The 22,171-nt window shown below is 37.4% G+C and overlaps 1 protein-coding gene and 1 pseudogene across 4 annotated transcripts in view; both read right to left on the minus strand.

The window, feature by feature from the left end:
- Nucleotides 1-2,076: 2,076 nt before the first annotated feature.
- Nucleotides 2,077-2,620, minus strand: LOC106970623 (60S ribosomal protein L39-like; annotated as a pseudogene).
- Nucleotides 2,621-9,281: 6,661 nt separating this feature from the next.
- CFTR (CF transmembrane conductance regulator) overlaps nt 9,282-22,171 on the minus strand; it is a 185,811-nt gene continuing 172,921 nt past the window's right edge. For 3 of the 4 annotated variants that reach the window (XM_053218169.1, XM_015067322.3, XM_053218170.1), the window contains 3 exons: nt 13,160-13,332; nt 12,449-12,554; nt 9,282-10,988 (listed from right to left, as the gene is read on the minus strand). In XM_053218169.1, the coding sequence (XP_053074144.1) occupies nt 10,788-10,988; nt 12,449-12,554; nt 13,160-13,332 (480 nt within the window). In that variant the 3' untranslated portion in view covers nt 9,282-10,787. The remainder of the gene's footprint in view (nt 10,989-12,448; nt 12,555-13,159; nt 13,333-22,171) is intronic. The other variant, XR_008296701.1, reaches the window with a different exon arrangement.

Raw genomic sequence — 22,171 nt, forward strand, 5'->3', positions numbered from 1 at the left:
CCATTGGATATTCTTTCCTGCTTTGTCAAAGATTAGTTGGCCATACGTTTGTGGGTTCCATTTCTGGGTTCTCTATTCTGTTCCACTGATCTGAGTGTCTGTTTTTGTGCCAAGTTTATTTATTTATTTTTTTCATGTTCAGGAGAAGGGGAAAAAATCCAATATAAAGAAACACCATCTGTTAGGCTGAGCAATGCAGCTTGGGTGAGCAACATTGACTTTCCATGTTGTTTCAGTGGTTTTCTTCTTAAAGTGGTCTTTCAGAACTATGGATTCTTTTGTCACATGTAGTTTGCATTTGACTCCTTGTACCTGCAAAGATCCTTTTTTTTTTTTTTTTTTAAACTCAAAATGAGCTACAAAGACTCCTGGTTTCAAATCTGGCACATAAGAAGCTTAGAAGTCACGACTCCAACCTAACAACAAGTAAAAAGTTGAGCAAACTGAAAAAACAATAACTCGTTTTAAATATGTCAGAGAAGTAAGGTCACAGGGCAAGCTGCTGAAGGTGTAGAAACAGACAGGTGGATACAGAGAGAGAATCACAACTTACCTGAGTAGAAACCACCAAGCAGAAACCCCTGGAACCAGTAGTGGGGTAGGAAAATTTGCACTGTAACTGATGGATTTCTAGAGGCTCAGTGTGGATAAGCCTGAGAGATGAAAATTCTAAGACCCAGTGTTCAGAGGAGAGGGACCAACACTTTCATGAGTTTTACCTCCAGGAGCTCAAACAGGTACTCATAATAAAGATAAGTAAAATTTCCCTCCTGCTTCCAGCAGACAGTGGGGGGAAATTAAGCATTTTGAAAAAAATACCAGCGCATTCTGTTTTTCTTACAAGGCCTACTGTCAGGACAAACTATTTTACCAGAGCCTGACTTACCTGGGGAACAGAAATATCCAATTCCAGTGTATTCTAGCCATCGTGTTCCACTTGAGAGAGAGGACAGAAAGCTGAGAAGCACTAGTGAAGTTCACAATACCAAAAGACAGAGACCTAATTATAGGATTACAGAATCCTTGCCTCCCCCCACTCCCACATTACTACTATATAACTGAAGATCTTTTGACCAGAATTCCTTTTTCCTACTACATCATGTCTCACTTTTAACAAAAAATCACAGGGTATTCTAAAAGGCAAAAAACACAGTTTGAAGGGATTAAATAAGCATTAGGACTAGATTCTGATATGACAGGAATGTTGAAATTATCAGACCAAGAATACATAAAAACCATGATGAATATCTAAAGGCTCTAATAAAGAAAGCAGACGAGATACAAGAACAGGTGAATAGTGTAAACAGTGAGATGGAAATTCTAATAAAGAATCAAATAGAAATGCTGAAGTTCAAAACATTGTAACAGAAATGAAGAATGCCTTTGATTGTCTTATTAGTAGATGGAACATGGCTGAGGAAAGAATCCTTCAGCTTGAAGATATGAGAGTAGGAACCTCCAAACTTAAAAGTATAGAAAAAATAGACTGAAAAAAATAACCCTGAATATCCAAGAAGCATGGTCAGTTACAAAAAGTATAAAATACCTGTAAATGGAATACCAGAAGAAGAAAGAGAGACAAAAGAAATATTTTAAGCAATAATGACTGAAAATTTCTGCAAATTAATGTCAAAAACTAAACCACAGGTCCAGTAAGCTCTGTGAACACCAAACAGGATAAATGCCAAAAAACCTCATCTCAAACCTAGGCATCTTCAAAGTGCAGAAACTCAATAACAAAGAAAAAAAAACTTGAAAGAAGCCAGAGGAAAAAACACTACCTATGAGGAGAAAAGGTAAGAATTACATCTGACTATTCCTCAAAAAACATGCAGGCAAGAAGAGTGGAGTGAGATATTTAAAGTGTTTAGAAGAATAAAAAAATCCCCAGCAACCTAGAATTCAGTAGTCTGCAAAATTATCCTACAAAAGTAAAGGAGAAATAAAGACAGTCTCAAACAAACAAAAACTGATGGAATTTGTAGCCAGTAGACCTACTTTGAAAGAAATGTTAAAAGAAGCTCTTCAGAGAAAAGAGAAATTATTTAGGCCAGAAACTCAGATCCACAAAAAAAAAAAAAAAAAAAAAAAAAAAAAAAAAAAGCATCAGAGAATGAATAAGTGAAGGTAAAATAAAATAAAAACTTTTACTTTTCTTACTTTTTCCCAAAACCAAACAAATATTTATTATTGAACGAACTAACCAACTTATGGGTGCAGAAACAAAGTGACAGAAAAATCACATCCAATAAAACATGTATTGTTCAAGTAGTAATGATGTTTACAGAGTGATATGGTACGAGCAAGTAACCTTCATGCAGCATAAACATGTGTTCCATCTCATGTGTGACTCCTTCGAGACCCAGGTTCTTGGTTCTTCTCCAATGTCTCTTCTTGGATTTGTACTTGATTTTATTACCAGCTTTCATCCAAACCCACTGGGGAATGGGAATATTCGGCTTTCATTTTTTGGCCAGGAATTGCTTGATCCTGAAAGTCTTGTGAGAAAACATGGCAAGGAGCAGTCAGCCACACACATCAACATGGCAGAGAAAAGGAGAGCTTATTTCTTCTTATTCTTAATTGATCTAAAAACTTACAGTCTGTTTGATAAGTAGTAGCAACAATGTATTTAATTATATATACTGTGTATATAAATAATCTTATGTTTAAATGAAATCAATGACAGCAATAATACAGGGAACAAGAGAGGTAAATTAGTAATATTTTGTTATTATGAAGTGCTTGCACTACCAATGCAATGGTAGAGTGTTATTAAAAGGGACTTGGAGGGGTGCCTGGGTGGCTCAGTTGGTTAAGCATCGGACTTCAGCTCAGGTCACGATCTCGCGGTCTGTGAGTTCGAGCCCCGCGTGGGGCTCTGGGCTGATGGCTCAGAGCCTGGAGCCTGCTTCCGAGTCTGTGTCTCCCTCTCTCTCTGCCCCTCCCCCGTTCATGCTCTGTCTCTCTCTGTCTCAAAAATAAATAAACGTTAAAAAAAATAATAAAAAAAATAATAAAAGGGACTTGGATTAGTTGTAAACATATATTGCAATCACTAAAAGAAAAGCAAGAAAAAAAAGAAATACAATTGATATGCTAAGGAGAGAAAATGAAATCATACAAAATCCTCAAAGCCACAAAGGGGAGGAAAAAATGAGAAAGTAAAAAATAGTCAATAGAAAATACTAACAAATACAGTAGATAGTAATTGAACTATATCAGTAATCATTGTACATTTTAATGGTCTAAAAACACTGATTAAAAGATACAGGTTGTGAGAGGGAATATAAAAAATAAGGCCCTATTATATGTTATCTACAAAAAATAAAGACTTAATTTTTAAGTACTCTCTACACTCAATGTTGTGCTTACAACCCCGAGATCAAGAGCTGCATGCTCTACAACCCTGAGTCAGCCAGATGCTCCCATAAACCTACTTTTAATATAAAGAAACACAGATTAAAAATATAGGTATGAAGAAAGTTATATATAACACAGTAACCTTAATCAAAAGAAAGTGAGGGCATCTGTATTAATTTCAGATGGAACTAACTTCAGAGCAAGGCACGTTATTAGGCATAAAGAGGGGCATCATATAATCATAAAGTGGTTAATGTTCTAAGAAGCCATAATACTCATTAATTCATGTGTGCCTAACAACAGAGGCATATGTACACCCAAAATACATGTAGCAAAACTGATGGAACTTAAGGAGAAACTGCGATAGATGAATCTACTATTATAGTTGGAGGCTTTTTACTACCCCTCTAAAATAAATAACAGATTTCAGCAGATAGGAAGTCAGTAAGGACATAGAACTTAACAGTACCATTAATAAACTGGATATAATTGAATCTATAGACTACCTTATCCAACAACAGCAAAATAGAACCTCAACCTTACATAGAACATTCACTGAGATAGAACATATTCTGGGCCAGAAAACACCTTAACAAATTAAAAAGAATAGAAATTACATGTTGTCAGACCACAATGGAATTAAACTAGAAATCAACAACAAAATATAGCTGGAAAATCCCAGAATACTTGGAGATTAAACATGACATTTCTAAATAATATATGAGTCAAAGAAGAAATCTCAACATAAATAAAAAATATCTTGAACTATATAAACATAAAAAACTTATCAAAATTTGTGGCATGAAGCAAAAGTAGTGCTTAGGTGGAAATGTATAACATTGAATGACTATAGTAGAAAAGAAGAAAGATCTAAACTTAGTTATCTAAGCTTCCGCCTTAGAAAACCAAAAAAGAAGAGCATATTAAATCTAAATTAGGTGGAAGAAAGTAAATAATTAAAATTAAAGCAGAAATTAATGAAACTGAAAATAGGAGATTAATAAACATAACCAACAAAACAAAAGACTGGTTCTTTGAAAAGATCAATAAAATAGATAAGCCTCAGGGCGCCTGGGTGGCTCAGTTGGTTAAGTGTCTGACTTTGGTTCAGGTCATGATCTCATGGTTTGTAGGTTCAAGCCCCATGTCGGGCTCTGTGCTGACAGCTCAGAGCCTGGAGCCTGCCTTGGATTCTGTGTCTTCCTCTCTCTCTGCCCTTCCCATGATCTCACTCTGTCCCTGTCTCTCAAAAGTGAATAAACATAAAAAAAACCTTAAAAAATAGATAAGTCTCTAGCCATGCTAAGAAAATAACAGAGGACATAAATTACTAATATCAGAAATGAAAGAGGGGAAATCACTACGGATCCCATGGACATTAAAATGATAATAAGAGAATACTATGGAAAACTCTATGTCCATCCATTTGAAAACCTAGGTGAAATGAACCTTGAAAGATACAATCTGCAAAAACACACAAAAAGAAAAAAAGAATAGTCGATCTAAATAAGCCTATTAAACAAATTAAAACAATAATTAATGACTTTCTGAAATAGAAAACACCAGGCCCAGATGAGTTCATGGTAAATTCTACCAAACACTTAAGGAAGAAATCATACTAATTCTCTACAATTTCTTTCAGGAGATACAAACAGAGGGGATACCTTCTAAGTCATTCTTTGAAACCAGCATTACCTTAATACTTAAACTATAGGTCACTATCTCTCAAGAACATAGAAGCAAAATGGTCAACAAAATATTAGCGAGTCTAGTCCAGCAATGTATAAAAAGAATTATACACCACCACCAAGTGGGACTAATCCTAGGTACACAAGGCTGATTCAGCATTTGAAAATCAATTAATTTATTTTTTTGTAATCTACCACAATTACAGGCCAAATAAGAAAAAAAATCACACGATTATATCAATAGATGCCAAAAAAGCATTTGAGGGGCACCTGTCTGGCTCAGTCTAAAGAGCATGTGGCTCTTGATCTCGAGGTTGTGAGTTCCAGCCCCACATTGGGTGTAGAGATTACTAAAAATAAGTAAATAAACTTTAAAAAGATAAGGCATTTGACAAAATCCAACACCAATTTCTGATAAAAACCCTCAGTAATGTAGGAATAGAGAAGAAAGTCTCAACTTGATCTACAAAAGCCCTATAGCTAATATACTTAATGGTGACAAACTTAGCTTTTCCATTAAGATCAAGAACAAGTCAAAGATGTCCCCCTTTCCACTGCTTTCAGCATCCTACCAGAAGTCCTAGCTATGAAACAAGACAAGAAAAGGAAATAAAAGGTATACAGATTGGAAAGGAAGAAATAAAACTGTCTTCCTTCGCAGATGACATGATCATATATGGAGAAAATTCAAAATTGAAAAAAAAACTTTCTTGAAACTTTTTAATTTAATTTAATTTAATGATAATAGCAAGGATGCAGGATACAAGGTTAATATCCAAAAATCAATCATTTTCCCTGTTCGAGCAATAAACAAGTGGAATTAGAAATTAAAAACACAATGCCAGTTACATTAGCACCCCTCCAAAAATGAAATAGTTATAAATCTGCCAAAATATACATAAGATCTATATATGAGGAAACTATAATAAACTTTGAAGAAAACTTTTATGAAATAAATCTAAAAACAACTAAATACAGGGAGATCCATATTCATGGATAGGAAGACTCCATATTGTCAAGATGTGTTTCCTTCCAACTTGATTTATAGTTTCAACACAATCCCAATAAACATCCCAGCAAGTTATTTTGTGGATATTAACAAACTGATTCTAAAAGTTATATGGAGAAATTAAAGACCCAGAATACCCAACTCAATAATAAAGGAGAAGAATAAAGTCCAAGAACTGGCACTACTCAACTTCAAGATATTCTATAAAGCAACAGCAATCAAGAGTATAGTATTGTCAAAAGAATACACAAATAATTTGGTGGAACAGAATAGAGATCCTGGAACTAGACCTACATAAATATAGTCAACTTACCTGTGACAATGAGGAAAAGCAATACAATGGAGAAAAGATAGTTGTTTTTTTTTTTTCAATAAATCATCCTAGAACACCTGGACATCTTCGTGTTAAAAATTAATCTAGACACAAACCTTACACTCTTCACAAAAATTATCTCAAAATGGATCACAGACCTAAATGTAAAATGCAGATCTATAAAATTTGTAGAAGATAACATGGTAAAAAACCTAGATGACCTTGGGTATGAAGATGACTTTTTAGATACAACACCAAAGGTACAACCTGTGAAAGAAAAATTGATAAGGTGGACTTCATTTAAAGTAAAAACTTCTGCTCTGCAAAAGACAATGTCAAGAGAATAAAAAGTCACACTATAGACTAGGAATAAATTTTTGCAAAAGACCCATCTGAAAAGACCATTATCCAAAATATACAAAAGAGCTCTGCAAACCCAGCAATAAGAAAATAAACCAATTAAAAAATGCACAGAAGACCTCAACAGACATTCCACCAAAGAAGATATACAAATGGAAAATTAGCATATGAAAAGACATTCAGCAGCATATGTCATCAGGGAAAAGCAAATTAAAGCAACAATGAGATACTGCTACACAACTATACTAGAATGATCACATTCCCAAACACTGACAATGCAAAATGCTAGGGAGGTGGCAGAGGAATGGGAACTCTCCTCCATTGCTGGTGGAAACTTTGGAAGACAGTTTGATGGCTTCTTACAAAACTAAACATACATACTCTTACCTTAAGATCCCTAGCATTTACCCAAAGGAGTTGAAAATTTTGTCCACACGAAAATCTTCACAAGGATGTTTATAGCAGCTTTATTCATACTGCCAAAACTTGGAGGCAATCAAGATGTCCTTCAGTAGGTAAATGGATAAATAAACATCCAGATAATGGCATATTATTCTGTACTAAAATGAAATGAGATATCAAGCCATGAAAAGGCTTGGCTTCCGTGTCTTAAAGAGGAAATTTAAATGTGTATTACTAAGTAAGAGTAGCTATCTTTCTAAAGAATAAATAAACATTAGAAAAATTCTTTAAAAAATTACTATTTCCCTTGGGGCTCCTGGGTGGCTAAAAGGTTAAGTGTCCAACTCTTGATTTGTGCTCAGGTCATGATCTCATGTCAGGCTGTGCACTAACAGTGCGGAATCCGCTTGGGATTTTCTCTCTCCCTCCCTCTCTCTCTCTCTCTGTCTCTGCCCCTCCTTCCCCGACTCTCTCTCTCAAAATAAATAAACACTTTTTAAAAATCCTTGAAATACTATTTCCCTTGCTGAGATTTGCTCATTAAGAGCCATCAGATAGCTACCACTATTTGAAAAAGCTTTCAAATAAATGGTCCTTAGCAGAATATACCTCTTTTTTTCTATTAAATAGCCTCAACTTTAAAACAAAAATAACCTCAAATGTATCCTAACTCATGAAAGCAGGGACACAAGAAGATATTTGTACACCCATGTACATAAAAGTATTATTCAACATAGTCAAAAGGTGGAGGCAATCTAAATTGACAAATGAATAAACAAAATGTGGTGTATACATACAATGGAATATTACTCAGCTTTAAAAAGTAAGAAAACTCTGACATATGCTACAACATGATGAGCCTTGAAGCCATAATAAGTGTAATAATCCAGTCACAAAAGAGCAAATATCATAAGATTCTACTCAGATGAGGTACTTAGTCACATTCACAATGACAGAACATGGAATGGTGATTGCCTGGGGCTAGGAGGAGGGAAGAATAGCATTTTAATGGCTACAGAGTTTCAGTTTTGCAAGATGAAACACATTCTGTGGATGGAGGGTGATGATAGCTATACAACAATGTGAATGTATCTAAGGCCACAGAATTATGCACTTAAAGAAGGTCGAGTTTAGGTTATGTATATTTCACAGCAGTTTTATTTTTTTTTATATGAAATTTATTGTCACATTGGTTTCCATACAACACCCAGTGCTCATCCCAACAGGTGCCCTCCTCAATGCTCATCACCCACCCCCCTCTCCCTCCCCCACCCCCCATCAACCCTCAGTTTGTTCTCAGTTTTTAAGAGTCTCTTATTGTTTGGCTCCCTCCCTCTCTAACCTTTTTTTTTTTTTCCTTCCCCTCCCCCATGGTCTTCTGTTAAGTTTCTCATGATCCACATGAGTGAAAACATATGGTATCTGTCTTTCTCTGCGTGACTTATTTCACTTAGCATAACACTTTTCAGTTCCATCCACGTTGCTACAAAGGGCCATATTTCATTCTTTCTCATGGCCACGTAGTATTCCATTGTGTATATAAAACACAATTTCTTTATCCATTTATCAGTGGATGGACATTTAGTCTCTTTCCATAATTTGGCTATTGTTGAAAGGGCTGCTATAAACATTGGGGTGCAAGTGCCCCTATGCATCAGCACTCCTGTATCCCTTGGGGAAATTCCTATTAGTGCTACTGCTGGGTCATAGGGTAGATCTATTTTTAATTTTTTGACGAACCTCCACACTGTTTTCCAGAGCGGCTGCACCAGTGTGCATTCCCACCAACAGTGCGAGAGGGTTCCTGTTTCTCCACATCCTCGCCAGCATCTATAGTCTCCTGATTTGTTCAGTTTAGGCACTCTGACTGGCGTGAGGTGGTATCTGAGTGTGATTTTGATTTGTATTTCCCTGATGAGGAGCAATGTTGTGCCTGTTGGCCATCTGGATGTCTTCTTTAGAGAAGTGTCTATTCATGTTTTCTGTCACAGCAGTTTTAAAAAAGTTTCTTAAGAGTATCTTAACTCATGTGGGAGCCCCAAGAAGCTGTATTTAAAGAAATGAGTCATGTTTTGTGTTCCATGATACTTAGAGACTGAAGAGATCAGTGAGACATGATTAGTGAACACATCTGATAACAGCTAAATTTCACACAAATATACAGATTTTATTGGCACATGGTATTTTCTTACAGTAATAAATAGAATCCAATCTTAACGGTTAGTTTGGAGTTGGGAAGGCATGTGTCCTTGACAGGAGCGGTCAGATTTTGTGGTACCATTTTCTTCAGAACAGCTTCTAAGAGGGAACATGTGTGTTGGCAGGGAATCATAGAGGTGTGAAAATCTTTGGGAGCCCTAATGCTTCTCTCTACACCATCAAGGTAATTCATGGCCTCTGGTCAACATCCCCCAAGGTTTTTTTTTCCCTTCAGTCTTAACATAATATCACAAAAAATAACTAGCGCCATAAAAGTCAACATTTCAAATATAAAATTCTTTTAATACAAATATAATTCATATAATCATTTTAAAATACAGGCATTTATATGAGTTTGAAATATTAAAATAAATATTTCCTAGAGAAAATTTTATTTGCATCACAGAATTATAAAACAGAAGCGTATAAAATGAATTGCTTGCCTCTTCCATGTGTCTCCCATTATGTGCCCCACTCAGTCTGTACAGTAGGAAATGCATGCGGCCTTAAACTATACAGCATAGCCCTACATACACCTAGATCTTTGGATTTCATGTGTATCTACCCACAGCGCCCACAGCCTATCTGCCTGCACACTCTCTTCCCAGAGCTTCTGGGGTAAGAAGGGTTTTCCTGCACCAATTTGCCTTAAAGCATTTTTTCCAGTCATCCTCTGTTCAGAGGTCTTATGAGCTTGTTACTTTCTGGAAGCTGGGAAAAGTCATGTCAACTTCTGCATCAAGGGAATTATCCTGCTACATCGGACTATAACAGCCCTTTTCCCAGGTAAGGGATGTACTTTGTCTGAGTTATTTGGATTTTTGGTAGAGCAGTGAGTGGTATTAACCCTTTCCCAAATCAGGAAGTTCTCTCTCCTGATACCTCGATGTTAACATGGTGTATATTTTGACAAGCTGATGTGTGACTCTTGGGGTATTCTAACACTTGCTTGGAAACAGAACAGTCTGAATATTTAACAGACAATATAGTTGTGTTCTTAAATATCTTGGAGAGAGTACAGGAAAAGGGATATAAACTTACATAAGCCACTAAAGTTTCCAGTTACCATTAATTAATCATATCTCTAAATAGTATGATTACAGTTCTTCTCCAATAATACAAATTAGCAAGTCTCACTAAATAGTAAGTTGAACAATGAGGCTGGCTGATGTTGATAGCCACCTTTCCAATGACTACCAAAGGGAAAAAGTTTTCAGGAAGATCTGGCTTGCAAACACAAGTGGTAAATCTTCAAGGATTTGGAGTACCTTTCACACAATTTGCCCACTGCCAGGAAGCCACTTATCCAGACCCATCTGAGCATCCTTAACTCCTCTTATCAAAATTTTTCCTTTTAAAGATAAACATTACACATCGTAGTTTTCTGAGGCAGAAAATGTTTTCTCCTCCAATTTCATAAGCAAACATCCCATGCAAATATTTGCACTGCTCTCTAAAGCCTTGTTTCATGCACTTCTTCTTCCGTCTCCTCCTTCAGAGCAGCAATTTTGGAATGAGACTTGTGCCTGCTGGAGTTCCTGGTGGGGAAGAACCTGAGCCGTTCTGAGGGGCCGATGGCCTGGCGGAAGAGGCTCTTCTCACTCAGCAGCTTCTGGATGGAATCATACTGCCGCACCTTGTTCTCCTCTATGACCTATGGAAGTGGCCGTTAGTGAGATCTCGGACAGAAGGCAGGGTGGACCAGAGCAAGGGCAGAAACTGGTATAGGCTTAGAGGAAGAGAAAAGCCGAAAAGGAAACACAGTGTCCACAGGCTGGCAGTCTGAACAGTCAGAGATATCTCCTTTCATTGCAGAGTCCTCTTGCTTTATTGAGCTTCTCCCTTTGGAAAATTAGCTATAATTTTCTACTGAGCAGCTGGAAGACTTTTGTTTTTTAATTACTATAGTACTGAGCACTGTGCTTCTTCAGAGAACTTTAAAGGAACTAACATTGCTTGCTCAGCCAGAAAGACCTTTGATAGATCCTCATATGTGACCTTAAAAATTAATGTAGAGGTGCCTGGGTGGCTCAGTCGGTTAAGTGTCTGACTTCTGCTCAGGTCATGATCTCACGGTTAGTGAGTTCGAGCCCCGCATCAGGCTCTGTGCTGACAGCTTGGAGCCTGGAGCCTGCTTCAGATTCTGTGTCTTCCCCTTTCTCTCTGCCCCTCTCTCTCTTGCACTCTTTCTCTCTCCCTCTCAAAAATAAACGTTAAAAAAAAAAACACCAAAAAAAAAAAAAAAGAATGTTAAGTCCACAGCATGACAAAAAATTGAGCCTCTTCAACAGGGGACTTGAAGCTTAACAATTCCAAATTGGTCAGGATTTGCATGAGTTTAAAATGCCTCCCTCACATGTTCAAGTTGAGCAAACGCAAGGCCAGAGGATAGAAAGGCTATACCCAATCTCCTGAACCTGACCATGGCAGGGCAAGAGGCTGTGGGTCGGCCCCATAATTTGTCACTTGAAGCTTAGTAATAATAATGGTAATAACAATCCTTCAGTAAGAAAAGAATTTACCTCCAGGAGCCTCAAAAGCCTTAATGGAAATGATGTGATACATCATCCTCAGAATTTCCTTGTGACTAAACCCAAGGGAATTTGTAAACATGACTTGAAAGAATCTGTGACAGTTTTGAAAGCACAGTAAGAAGGTGTTTGGGAGAGGCACTTACCTGAGCTCCAAATAATGATGAGAAGAATAAAATGAGTCTTTCAACTACTGCATTAAAACCACACATCAGATTGCAAGGCAATCCAGGCCTCTCCTGGACCCCATCCAAGGGAGATTTAGTCATTAAAAGCATCAGGACTTAGACCTTATTATGACTTGATCCCCAAATAAAGGACTCAATGTACAGATGTTTCAATTTAGTAATGTTACCTAGTAATATTCTGATATTTGAGATTTACTGGATTCTAACCTCACCTCATAGCTCAAATCAAAGTGAGAAATTATGCAACTATTCGGAATAAAGCTGGATGGCTGTGTGACACGTATTTGAAAGAACTTGTACATTGTTGTGTTGTGATTTGCAGGAAGTCCCACATGAGATATTGTTATCAAGAAATAAAGGAGAAATGAGATCTTAAGCAAGTTGTCAACACTCACTAAAAATCGTTGACATTCCAACATAGCTTCTATCCTGTGTTCAGAGAGGATTACTGTGCAATCTGCAAATGCTTGTTTCAGCGTTCTTCGAATGATTTGGTATGTTCTAGAAAAGAAAGAAAACAACACATCTAACATCACAGAAGGTCCGTAATCTGCCTTTATCCTTGATGACATACCCACTGACCCATCAGTTTAGTTCTTTAAATTACTTATCTTTCTTTGAATACTTTTATTAACATAATGCTGATTTACAGTTGGCCACAATCAGCTTCCCAACCATGGGGCAGATTCTAAGTTTCCATAAATAAATAGGACAGATATTTTGAAGAAAATTTCACAAATAAGTACATTTTATTATCATGTGGAATCACTAGTGGTTCTTTTGTGCTCTAAAAAGTCTTATCATATAAATGGTACATAGAGGAAAATCATAAGCATCAGATTATGCCTATGTAACTAAGTATTTCATCATGTTTTGACAAGGGGGAGAGTTTCTATGAAATTCCAAAATTATACTCAGAAGAGAACACAGGGCTCTTATACCAGGATATAAGCACTTGTGCTTACATCATATAGTGACTTTTCCACTGGGCGGTCATTTCATATGTAGTGAGGGATCCTCCACTTGCAGACATGACCGCCTAATGGGAACCGGTATCAGTATGAAGTAGGCCTCAAAGATTAAATGGCAGGAATTCTGAAACTCACATTGGATCCAAATGAGCACTAGGTTCATCAAGCAGTAAGATTTTTGCCTTACTGAGAACAGATCTGGCCAAGCACATCAACTGCTTGTGGCCATGGCTTAGGACATAACCCCCATCCACCAGGACAAAATCGAGCTTCCCAGGAAATTGCTCTATCACAGATCTGAGTCCAACCTGCAGAAAAGAGAGAAAACATTAGATAACTGAGATACCACAAGGTTAAAGACACTCGAGAGGTTGACAGTCTAAAAAGACACAAGGCAGTCTGAAAGTTTAAATTTTATATCAACCACCCATCACCCCTGCTATTTGGGTTTGATTGAACCAAAGTCTACATATAATCTTTGCGGCTCTAAAGGATAAGCCTATGACTTGTGTCAGTTCTGTACTTAATTTGGGAAGTTTTCAGTGAGTGCTTATTATGTGCCAGGTACTCCTCATAGGGGTTGAAGAAATCATAAATGGCACATGGCCCCCTCAAGGCTCCGGATCTATAAAGACATACACAAATAATTACAACACAATTGAATACATGCTAGAAAAGATAATAGTATTAAATGCAGTTATTTGCTCTATCATGACAGACTCTTTTATTGTACTTTCCATTCTCTACTTTGTCATAATAGCGCATGAAAATTAGCAGAAAATGGGGCGCCTGGGTGGCTCAGTCGGTTAAGCGTCCAACTTCGGCTCAGGTCATGATCTCACGGTCTGTGAGTTCGAGCCCTGCGTCAGGCTCTGTGCTGACAGCTCAGGGCCTGGAGCCTGTTTCAGATTCTGTGTCTCCCTCTCTCTATGCCCCTCTCCTGTTCACGCTCTGTCTCTCTCTGTCTCAAAAATAAATAAACGTTAAAAAATTTTTTTTAAAAGAAAATTAGAAAATAATCAACTGGGGAGCTTCTTCAATTCATAAAAACTGATTTTAAGAAATTGATGAAACTATGAAGTAAAAAGACATAAAATAGTGGTATATTACTAAGAGATTTAAAGGTGCTTAGATATTGAGGTGGAATATGAGAGTTGTGTTAGGGCCAGTGGCTTATTTTTTCAAGCTAGATAGGAAATAATAAGGTGAAAATGCGAACAAGATATAGAAACAAATTCTTTTAAAATAAGATAAAAATTATTGACATCTTGGTTATTATTCAGATAAATGTGTATTAACTTTTATTTTATTTTATATTATTTTATTTTAAACAATTTATTTTATTTTTGAGAGAGAGAGGGACAGAGAGAGAGGGAGACACAGAGTCCAAAGCAAGCTCCAGGCTCAGAGCTGTCAGCACAGAGCCCGACATGGGGCTCAAACTCACAGACCGTGAGGTCATGACCTGAGCCAAAGTTGGACGCTCTACCAACTGAGCCACCCAGGTGCCCCTATTTTTTGCCAAATATTGCTGAGTGTTTGAGGGCCAAGAGATACATGGATGATGACTGCCCCCTACTCTTGGGGAGTCTGGGATTTAGTATTGGGAAGTAAGATACAATACTAATTATAATACAGGCAGAATGGGATAATGGCTTTAGGAAAGATCCCTGAATTCAGCAATGAATTCACAGATGGCCCATATCACCACGTTTGATCAGCAAATATTAACTGTACGCCCATGAGATGTATTGCAGGTGACACTTCTTTCCTTGACTGGGTTCTCATTAAAGCAATCTCACTTTGTAAGAATTTATTAATTTTGAAAAGAGTTTCTGTAATGGTCGGGAATGTAAACATATTAATTAGACAAGGGGGAGTTCTCTGGTATATCCTGGAAGACTCAAATGTAAAATTACTTTCAGCTCCGAGGATCTGAGAATGTGAATAAAGACACTGGGTGGACCTGTGTCCTTTCTTTCTGTCTTCGCCTTTTTGCTTTTACTTGGCTTCAGCCTGGGAACCTGCTATGTCTCTCACATTACTTGCCTCCAGATTCTCCTTCAGCTAGAATCCCATATCTACCCCTTTGTAGAAACCTCAAAAAAAAACCTACTGTGTATCTGTTGTCCCCACTACCTCACAACATAGAACTTTTTTCTTGTTTGAACATGTATCCCTTGGTTTATGAGAAACCACATACCTATGACCACTTAGGAGCCTGTGTGGGCAGCTCCCCCTCTTCCTGTCCTCTGAATCCTTACCCCTAACTCTCTAAACTCTCCTTCTGAGGACCCATTTATTCTTAGGGTATCAACCACCACAGATAAACTAATGATTTTTCAAATCTTTATCTCTAGCCCTGGACATATTTCCAATATTTCTTAAATCCTTCTCCTTGCCAACCCCATTGTGGTGGCCCTCATTATCTCTTAAGCTTTACACTATAAATCCCAAGTGGTTCGATTTGTCAACTGACCACACAAACACCCCAGGGATCCTTCTAAAGTACAAATTTGACCCTCTCATTTCTGTTTGAAATCTCTTCCTGACAGAATAAAGCTGAGCTCTCTCACATGACATAAAAGGCATCCAGAGTCGAATCCCCTCCACCCTGCTTCCAGTGGCCCCAAACAGCTTGTAGTTCCCTTTACACCCTGACATACCCTTCTGACTATCCCTGATCATCCTTTACATAGTCAGGCATGTAGCCATGACAGTATTTGTGGAAGTTTCCCCTGTTACACTGCCTCTATGCTCTTTAGCTCTATGTGTCCCCAGTGTAATGGGGACAGTGTAGTGACACACTGTCAGTCTTGACACATTTATTCATTTGTTCAACAAATATGTACTGAGCTCCTAGAATGCTGGCCAAAAAAAAAAAAAAAAAAACCAAACCAAACCAAACCAAAACAAAACAATCCAACATAGTTTTGATGAATGCAAAAGTGAATCCAAACTTAAAAATGACAAGTGATAAATGAATGAGAGTTGATTTTGTCCTGCCGGTATAGAGTACAATAGACTAGCCACTTCCCCTGTCTGTGTGCTTTTTTTTTTCCTCATCTTGACAACTATAAAATCCCTTCAAAATAAAAGTATAAAATTACATTTCCTTTTTTGTAACAGGTTGAAATAAGATCTAAACCTAGTTTGAACTGACCCCAAAACCTCTTTATTTATTTATTTATTTATTTATTTATTTATTTATTTATTTATTTTGAGAGAGAGTGCATGTGCGCAGGTGGGGGAGGGGCAGAGGGAAGCAGAGGTGAGAATCTTAAGCATACTCCATGCTCCATATAGAGCCTGATGACATGGAGCTAGATCTCACAAACTGTAAGATCATGACCTGAGCCAAAATCAAGAGTTGGATGCTTAAATGACTGAGCCACCCAGGTGCCTCTAAAATTAGAAGTTTCTTAACACTGATAAGGATTTTTTTTTTTTAATTTTAAGTCAAATTAACCACCAAGAAAAGCACAGATTAGACGGATGTTACCAAGACTTAGTGAGGTGATCGTTTCACATTGCGTAGAATTATCAAATCATTACATTGTATGCTTGAAACTAATAGTGTTCTATGTCAATTATGCTTCAACTAAAAAAATAAAAGTACTGATTAAAGATTGGAGCTCTGAAGTCAAACAAAAGTGGCTTTGAATCTGCACTTCACCACCCATTTACTGATGGTATCAGGTGTGTTACTGTAAGTCTCATTGACCTCACTTGAAAAAAATGAGGAAATTAACAGGATAGACTTCAAAGAACTGTACTGAGGATTAAATGAGATAATTTGTGGAAAAAGGTTACTACAGAACATGGCACATGGTAAGTACCTAATCCACACTATTAGTTGTGTCAGAACTTGGGAAATTCCAAGGACATGGACCTGGTCACTGAAACACTACCCTGGTATGACAAGATTAGCTTGATATGCCACAAATCAAAATTTGTAAGATTTTGCCTTCGCAAGTTGCCTTGGGAAGTAAGTTAGCAGGAAGTACTGCAATACTACTAATTTATATCATACCTCTAATAACGAGGTTGAGCTCTTGGTAAAAATGTAGTGGCATGTACAATATTCTCCCTCTAGATCCACACCAATCGTACACTAATTTCCCAAGCCACATTACTATATTATATTTTGCATGTGTTTTCTCTCAACAGAAACTATTTCTTAAGTAACTAACTAAGTACCTAAATAGCTATCACTGTCAATATTTGGAGAACAAAGTTCCAAAAAATAAAAGACAGTGAGACAGACCACGCTAGAGTATATTTTGCAATATTCCTATCTCACTGTTTTACTTACAATCAAGTATAGTAAAAAAAAAATCTTCAGTCATATTCACTAGAGAAAGACCAACATGACTTAGTAAAACTTTAGGTTTTGAAGTAAGTGAACATGTCAATTACCTATTTCCTGCCAGATATTGTCATAAGTTTTGGAGAGCAAATGGGAAGCAAGACGTACTTATAATTGTTTTTTAAAAGCACAACGTTATTATTATAACTCTATGTGTAACCAACTTAATGTGATGGTAAGAATGGCTTAAATTAGCCTACTGATTATTTGAATATAAATGACTGCTCAGTTACGCATTCTTTAATAGACTCTTAATGAGGGTTTATTAAATTCTGGGTACTATGGCAGACCTGGGGATTCAAAGATGAATAACACTAGGCCCTGCCTTGAAGAAGAAACTCACGGTCTAGATATGGAGAAAAATAGTAAGTGAGAAATTACTGTTCAAAGTGCTGTGAGATAAACTGATGAATGGATAAAGAAATTGTGGTTTATATACACAATGGAGTACTACGTGGCAATGAGAAAGAATGAAATATGGCCCTTTGTAGCAACGTGGATGGAACTGGAGAGTGTGATGCTAAGTGAAATAAGCCATACAGAGAAAGACAGATACCATATGTGTTCACTCTTATGTGGATCCTGAGAAACTTAACAGAAACCCATTGGGGAGGGGAAGGAAAAAAAAAAAAGAGGTTAGAGTGGGAGAGAGCCAAAGCATAAGACTCTTAAAAACTGAGAACAAACTGAGGGTTGATGGGGGGTGGGAGGGAGGGGAGGATGGGTGATGGGTATTGAGGAGGCACCTTTTGGGATGAGCACTGGGTGTTGTATGGAAACCAATTTGACAATAAATTTCATATATTGAAAAAAAAATTTGAAAAAAAACAGTGCTGTGAGGAAAAAAAACAGATTGAAACGGTAATTGCTGATTTAGCAGAATTCTTTATATGTTCATGTATATACATTAATATATACATATATAGTCCTAATATGTTATTTATATATACACCACAAATTATTTTTCAGTAGATTAAAAATAAATATAAATTTACCTTATCTCCATCCAAACTAAGGTAAATTAAGATTTACTAGAATCTAAACATTTCTAATTAATTTTATTCCAACTTGGCATGAAAAATAAATAAAAGCATCAATAGTTCATGGATATGAAGAACTTTACAACAAAAGAATTTGCCAGCCTTATTTAGTTGAGTTGATCAATCATATGTATTTACAAAGAAAAAAATTGGCTTGTGACATATCAAACAAAAAAATTTATTAGAGTCTGTAAAGGACCAGACATTCTCTTCAAAATGTTGACTTTTACTATTGCACTCTGGAATGTTACTATGGAGCAAGAGCTTGCTCTTGTGACAAGAAAACATGGGGAAAACCCCAGAAAAGTAAATTGTGGTTGGACTGCATAGTCCATTCACAGGCAGTTGTAAAAATAGACCCTCTCAACTCCTTTAGACACTTTTTTTCTTTTTTGCTACTCTGAAGGTTTTTCAGGACACTGTTTCTGCTATTTAGCCTGCTCTTTAAATTTTTTTTAAGTTTGTTTATGTACTTATTTATTTATTTATTGAGAGAGAGAGAGAGAGAGAGAGAGAGAGAGAGAGAGAGAGAGAATACCAAGCAGGCTCTGTATTGTCAGCACAGCATCTGATGCAGGGCTCAAACTCATGAACCAGAAGATCATGACCTGAACCAAAAAGAAGAGTCAGACGCTTAACTACCTGAACCACCCAAGAGCCCCTAGTTTGCTCTTTAAAATAACTTACCTGACTATCAATGTGTTAGGAAGGGACCTATTTTATAAGTTATCTACCAAACAAACAATTACCAAAGATCCTTCATCTAAAACCAACAGATGTGTTGCTTAGACCATAGATAACTAAGAAAGCTTGCTGCGGTAAAAGCATGTGAACCAGAAGTCAAAGGATGGAGCTGTTCTAGCATCTACCAAGCCCCTAAGACTTCTCAAGGCTCAGGGTGCTCATTGTTAATGGCAACACCTGTTGCCATTGTACTAATGGCAAACTAATCACAAAGCTATCTTCATGATAGAACACACGTGAATCATTTGTTTATCCACTTAAACAAATGAGTCAAATCATTCATTCAAAAAAGGAATGAAGTCATTTATTCATTCAATCAACCAATATTTATTGACCACCATCCACATTGCAACACTACTGTAAGCACTAGAAACACTGCAGTGAATGGGACAACATCCCTGCCCTCAAGGGACTTACAATCTGACGGGGGACATGAGCAAGTTAAGAGGTAAGTCTGTCCCATGTAAAGAATGCTATGAAAGGCCTGGAGGTATAGGAGGTGTGGACCATCACAGCAGGTTTCTGGAAGAAGTGATATGCAAGAAGAAACCAAATGATGAGTGGGAGCAGGAAGTAAAGGGCTGGCAGGGTTTCCCAGATACAGAGAACAGCATGAGAAAAAGCCTCTGGAGAACAGAGAGCACATGGTGCTTTAGAGGAACTGGATCATGGTAAACAGGGGGAGGCTGGGGCATGGGTTTAGACAGGCAAGCCAAGATTGAAGCATGAAGGACCTTGGAAGCCACCTTAAGCAGTGTGGACTTGGTCTAAAGGACCAGTAAAGAGCCATTGAAAGGAGAGAAACAAGTGATTGGGTACATGGTTAAGAAGGATTACCAGAGCTCCAAAGAGCAGAATGAATTATAGGAAGTCAATGAGAGGGAAACCACCTAGGAGCCCAAGCAACCACATGAGAGTTAGTAGTGGTGTCAGATGGGGATGGAAACATTCTAGATATTGGCAGGAGACAGCATTAACAGGACGTGATAGAGTGGAGACAGGTGAAGAAATCAGTAGTCAAGAATAAATTCCAGGTCTTGGCTTTGGGCAACTAGAGGGTGCTTATGCCATTTGCTGGAATTAGGAACACAGGATAGTTGTATGCATAGGGGAGATAAAGTAACTATAGAAACAAGGTGCTTGTCCATGCTGAGATGTCAGGTAGGGAGCTGACAGGCAGATTTGGGAGTCATCAGTATAGAGGTATTAGTTAGAGCCAAGAGGTTGCATCAAATTTCCAAGGAAGAATAAGTACAATAGGACAAAATTAGGATTCTGTCAAACATCAACATTTAAGAGATGGCTGGGTGAAGATCAAATGGGAATAGGATCATAATAGCTAACAGTCACTTAATGCCCATTATTTGTCAGGCACTACACTTGCCAATTATATGAAAGCCTGAAAAGTTACAAGAACTCTACCAATTTACTGAGCCACAATGTTAGGCATCCGTTTTTTTCCCCCTTGGGATTCAGTCTCTTGAAATTTTCTTTGGTCTACATAGCTGATAAAGTCAGTGCTCCTGGGGGAGAAGTTATCTGGCCCTAAGTCATTTGGGGATGGGGGAATTACACCATCTCAGTTCTAGGGCTTAAATAGAAATTCTCTTTCCTTCCTTTGGACTTGCTTTAAATTCATCCATAGAACAATGAGGCTCAGCATGTCAAGATGAAGGTGTGGGCCTAGGGCACAAAGGCAAAGGAAGCTGTTTGTGCTAGCTTTCCTTCTAAGTCTTAGAACTAGTCACGAGGCACGATCATCATGGCTTCACAAAATCTAATCCAGATCAGCTCTAGAATAAAGTTTCACACTGGAGTATGGGGCCAAATGCAAGGTAGGAATAAAGTGTATCTTGGCCTGGTGTTGTCATCGTGTGTACTTCTGATTTTTATCTGGAGGAAAGGGGAATTATGAAGGAGGCACTGTTGAGATAAGATTCAGGTGTTTGGCTATCAGTTCATTTCCCTCTATTGACACAAGTCATATCAAGGTCACAGACAGGACTAGATGAGACGCCATTTGTCCTGGTTTGCCCCAGACAATACTGGTTTATGTCTTTTTGTCCTAGTATCCTGTCAAGTTTAGAAACTGACACACCCCAAAATGTTCCTGTTTGAATAAATTATATGATAAACCACTTGGGACAAAAGCCTAGGACTTGTAACGTTTAAACTAATGCTTTTCTACTATCTGCTTCTGTGGGCTGTTGTGCATTTGTATGCCATCTGTAGGCCTCCTCAACAGAAAGTTATCATTACTACTCAAAGCACATGATATGAATGCCACCATCTCCATCACCATCTCCATTTATGAATAGTAAAGTATTTTTTTGAAGCAGTAGAAGAGAGCTAAATACGAGCTCATCAAATGAAAATCTAGACAGGTAAAATTTCTGTGTTATACTGGTATTTAAAATGTTAGGCATGTCTTTTAAAATTTCATATTATTTTTAAGACCTTGATTTCCTGTAAATTTTACTGTGACTTGGCAGTAGTTGCAGATTTTATAAAGTCTAACGTCTTCCCTAGTTTCTCTCCCACCACACTGTGTTCCTATAGTTCACTCTCTGAAGTCACATCAAAGCTCCTAAAATGTGTCACTTGCAATTTAGTTAATGTTTTCTTTAAAACCCTTGTTTGGTGGGTAATAAGGAAACTTTGATAATAAAAATAGTTAATCTAAGTGTATTTTATGAGGGGCATATGAAGGTTGGGCACCCAGTGGGTGACTGTTTAACACTTACAAGCATGTCAATGCTCCTGGCAACATCTACTCTGAAGGGAGGCACAAAAGGGAGGAACATTTGGAGTTAACAGAATTGGGCTACAATAAAGACCAAAAATATGGGAAAATAGTGGAATAAAGTTGTTCTCTAAGAAGACCTTTGAATCTCAATGTTCTTAGGCCCCATAATTGCAGTCTGCCACCAATCAGGGCTTTGGACGTAAACCTCAAATTTAATGAAACAGAACAGTTTATGTTCCCTTTTTCTT

This window comes from Acinonyx jubatus, chromosome A2 (assembly GCF_027475565.1).
Source record: "Acinonyx jubatus isolate Ajub_Pintada_27869175 chromosome A2, VMU_Ajub_asm_v1.0, whole genome shotgun sequence".
Taxonomy (NCBI): Eukaryota; Metazoa; Chordata; class Mammalia; order Carnivora; family Felidae; genus Acinonyx; species Acinonyx jubatus.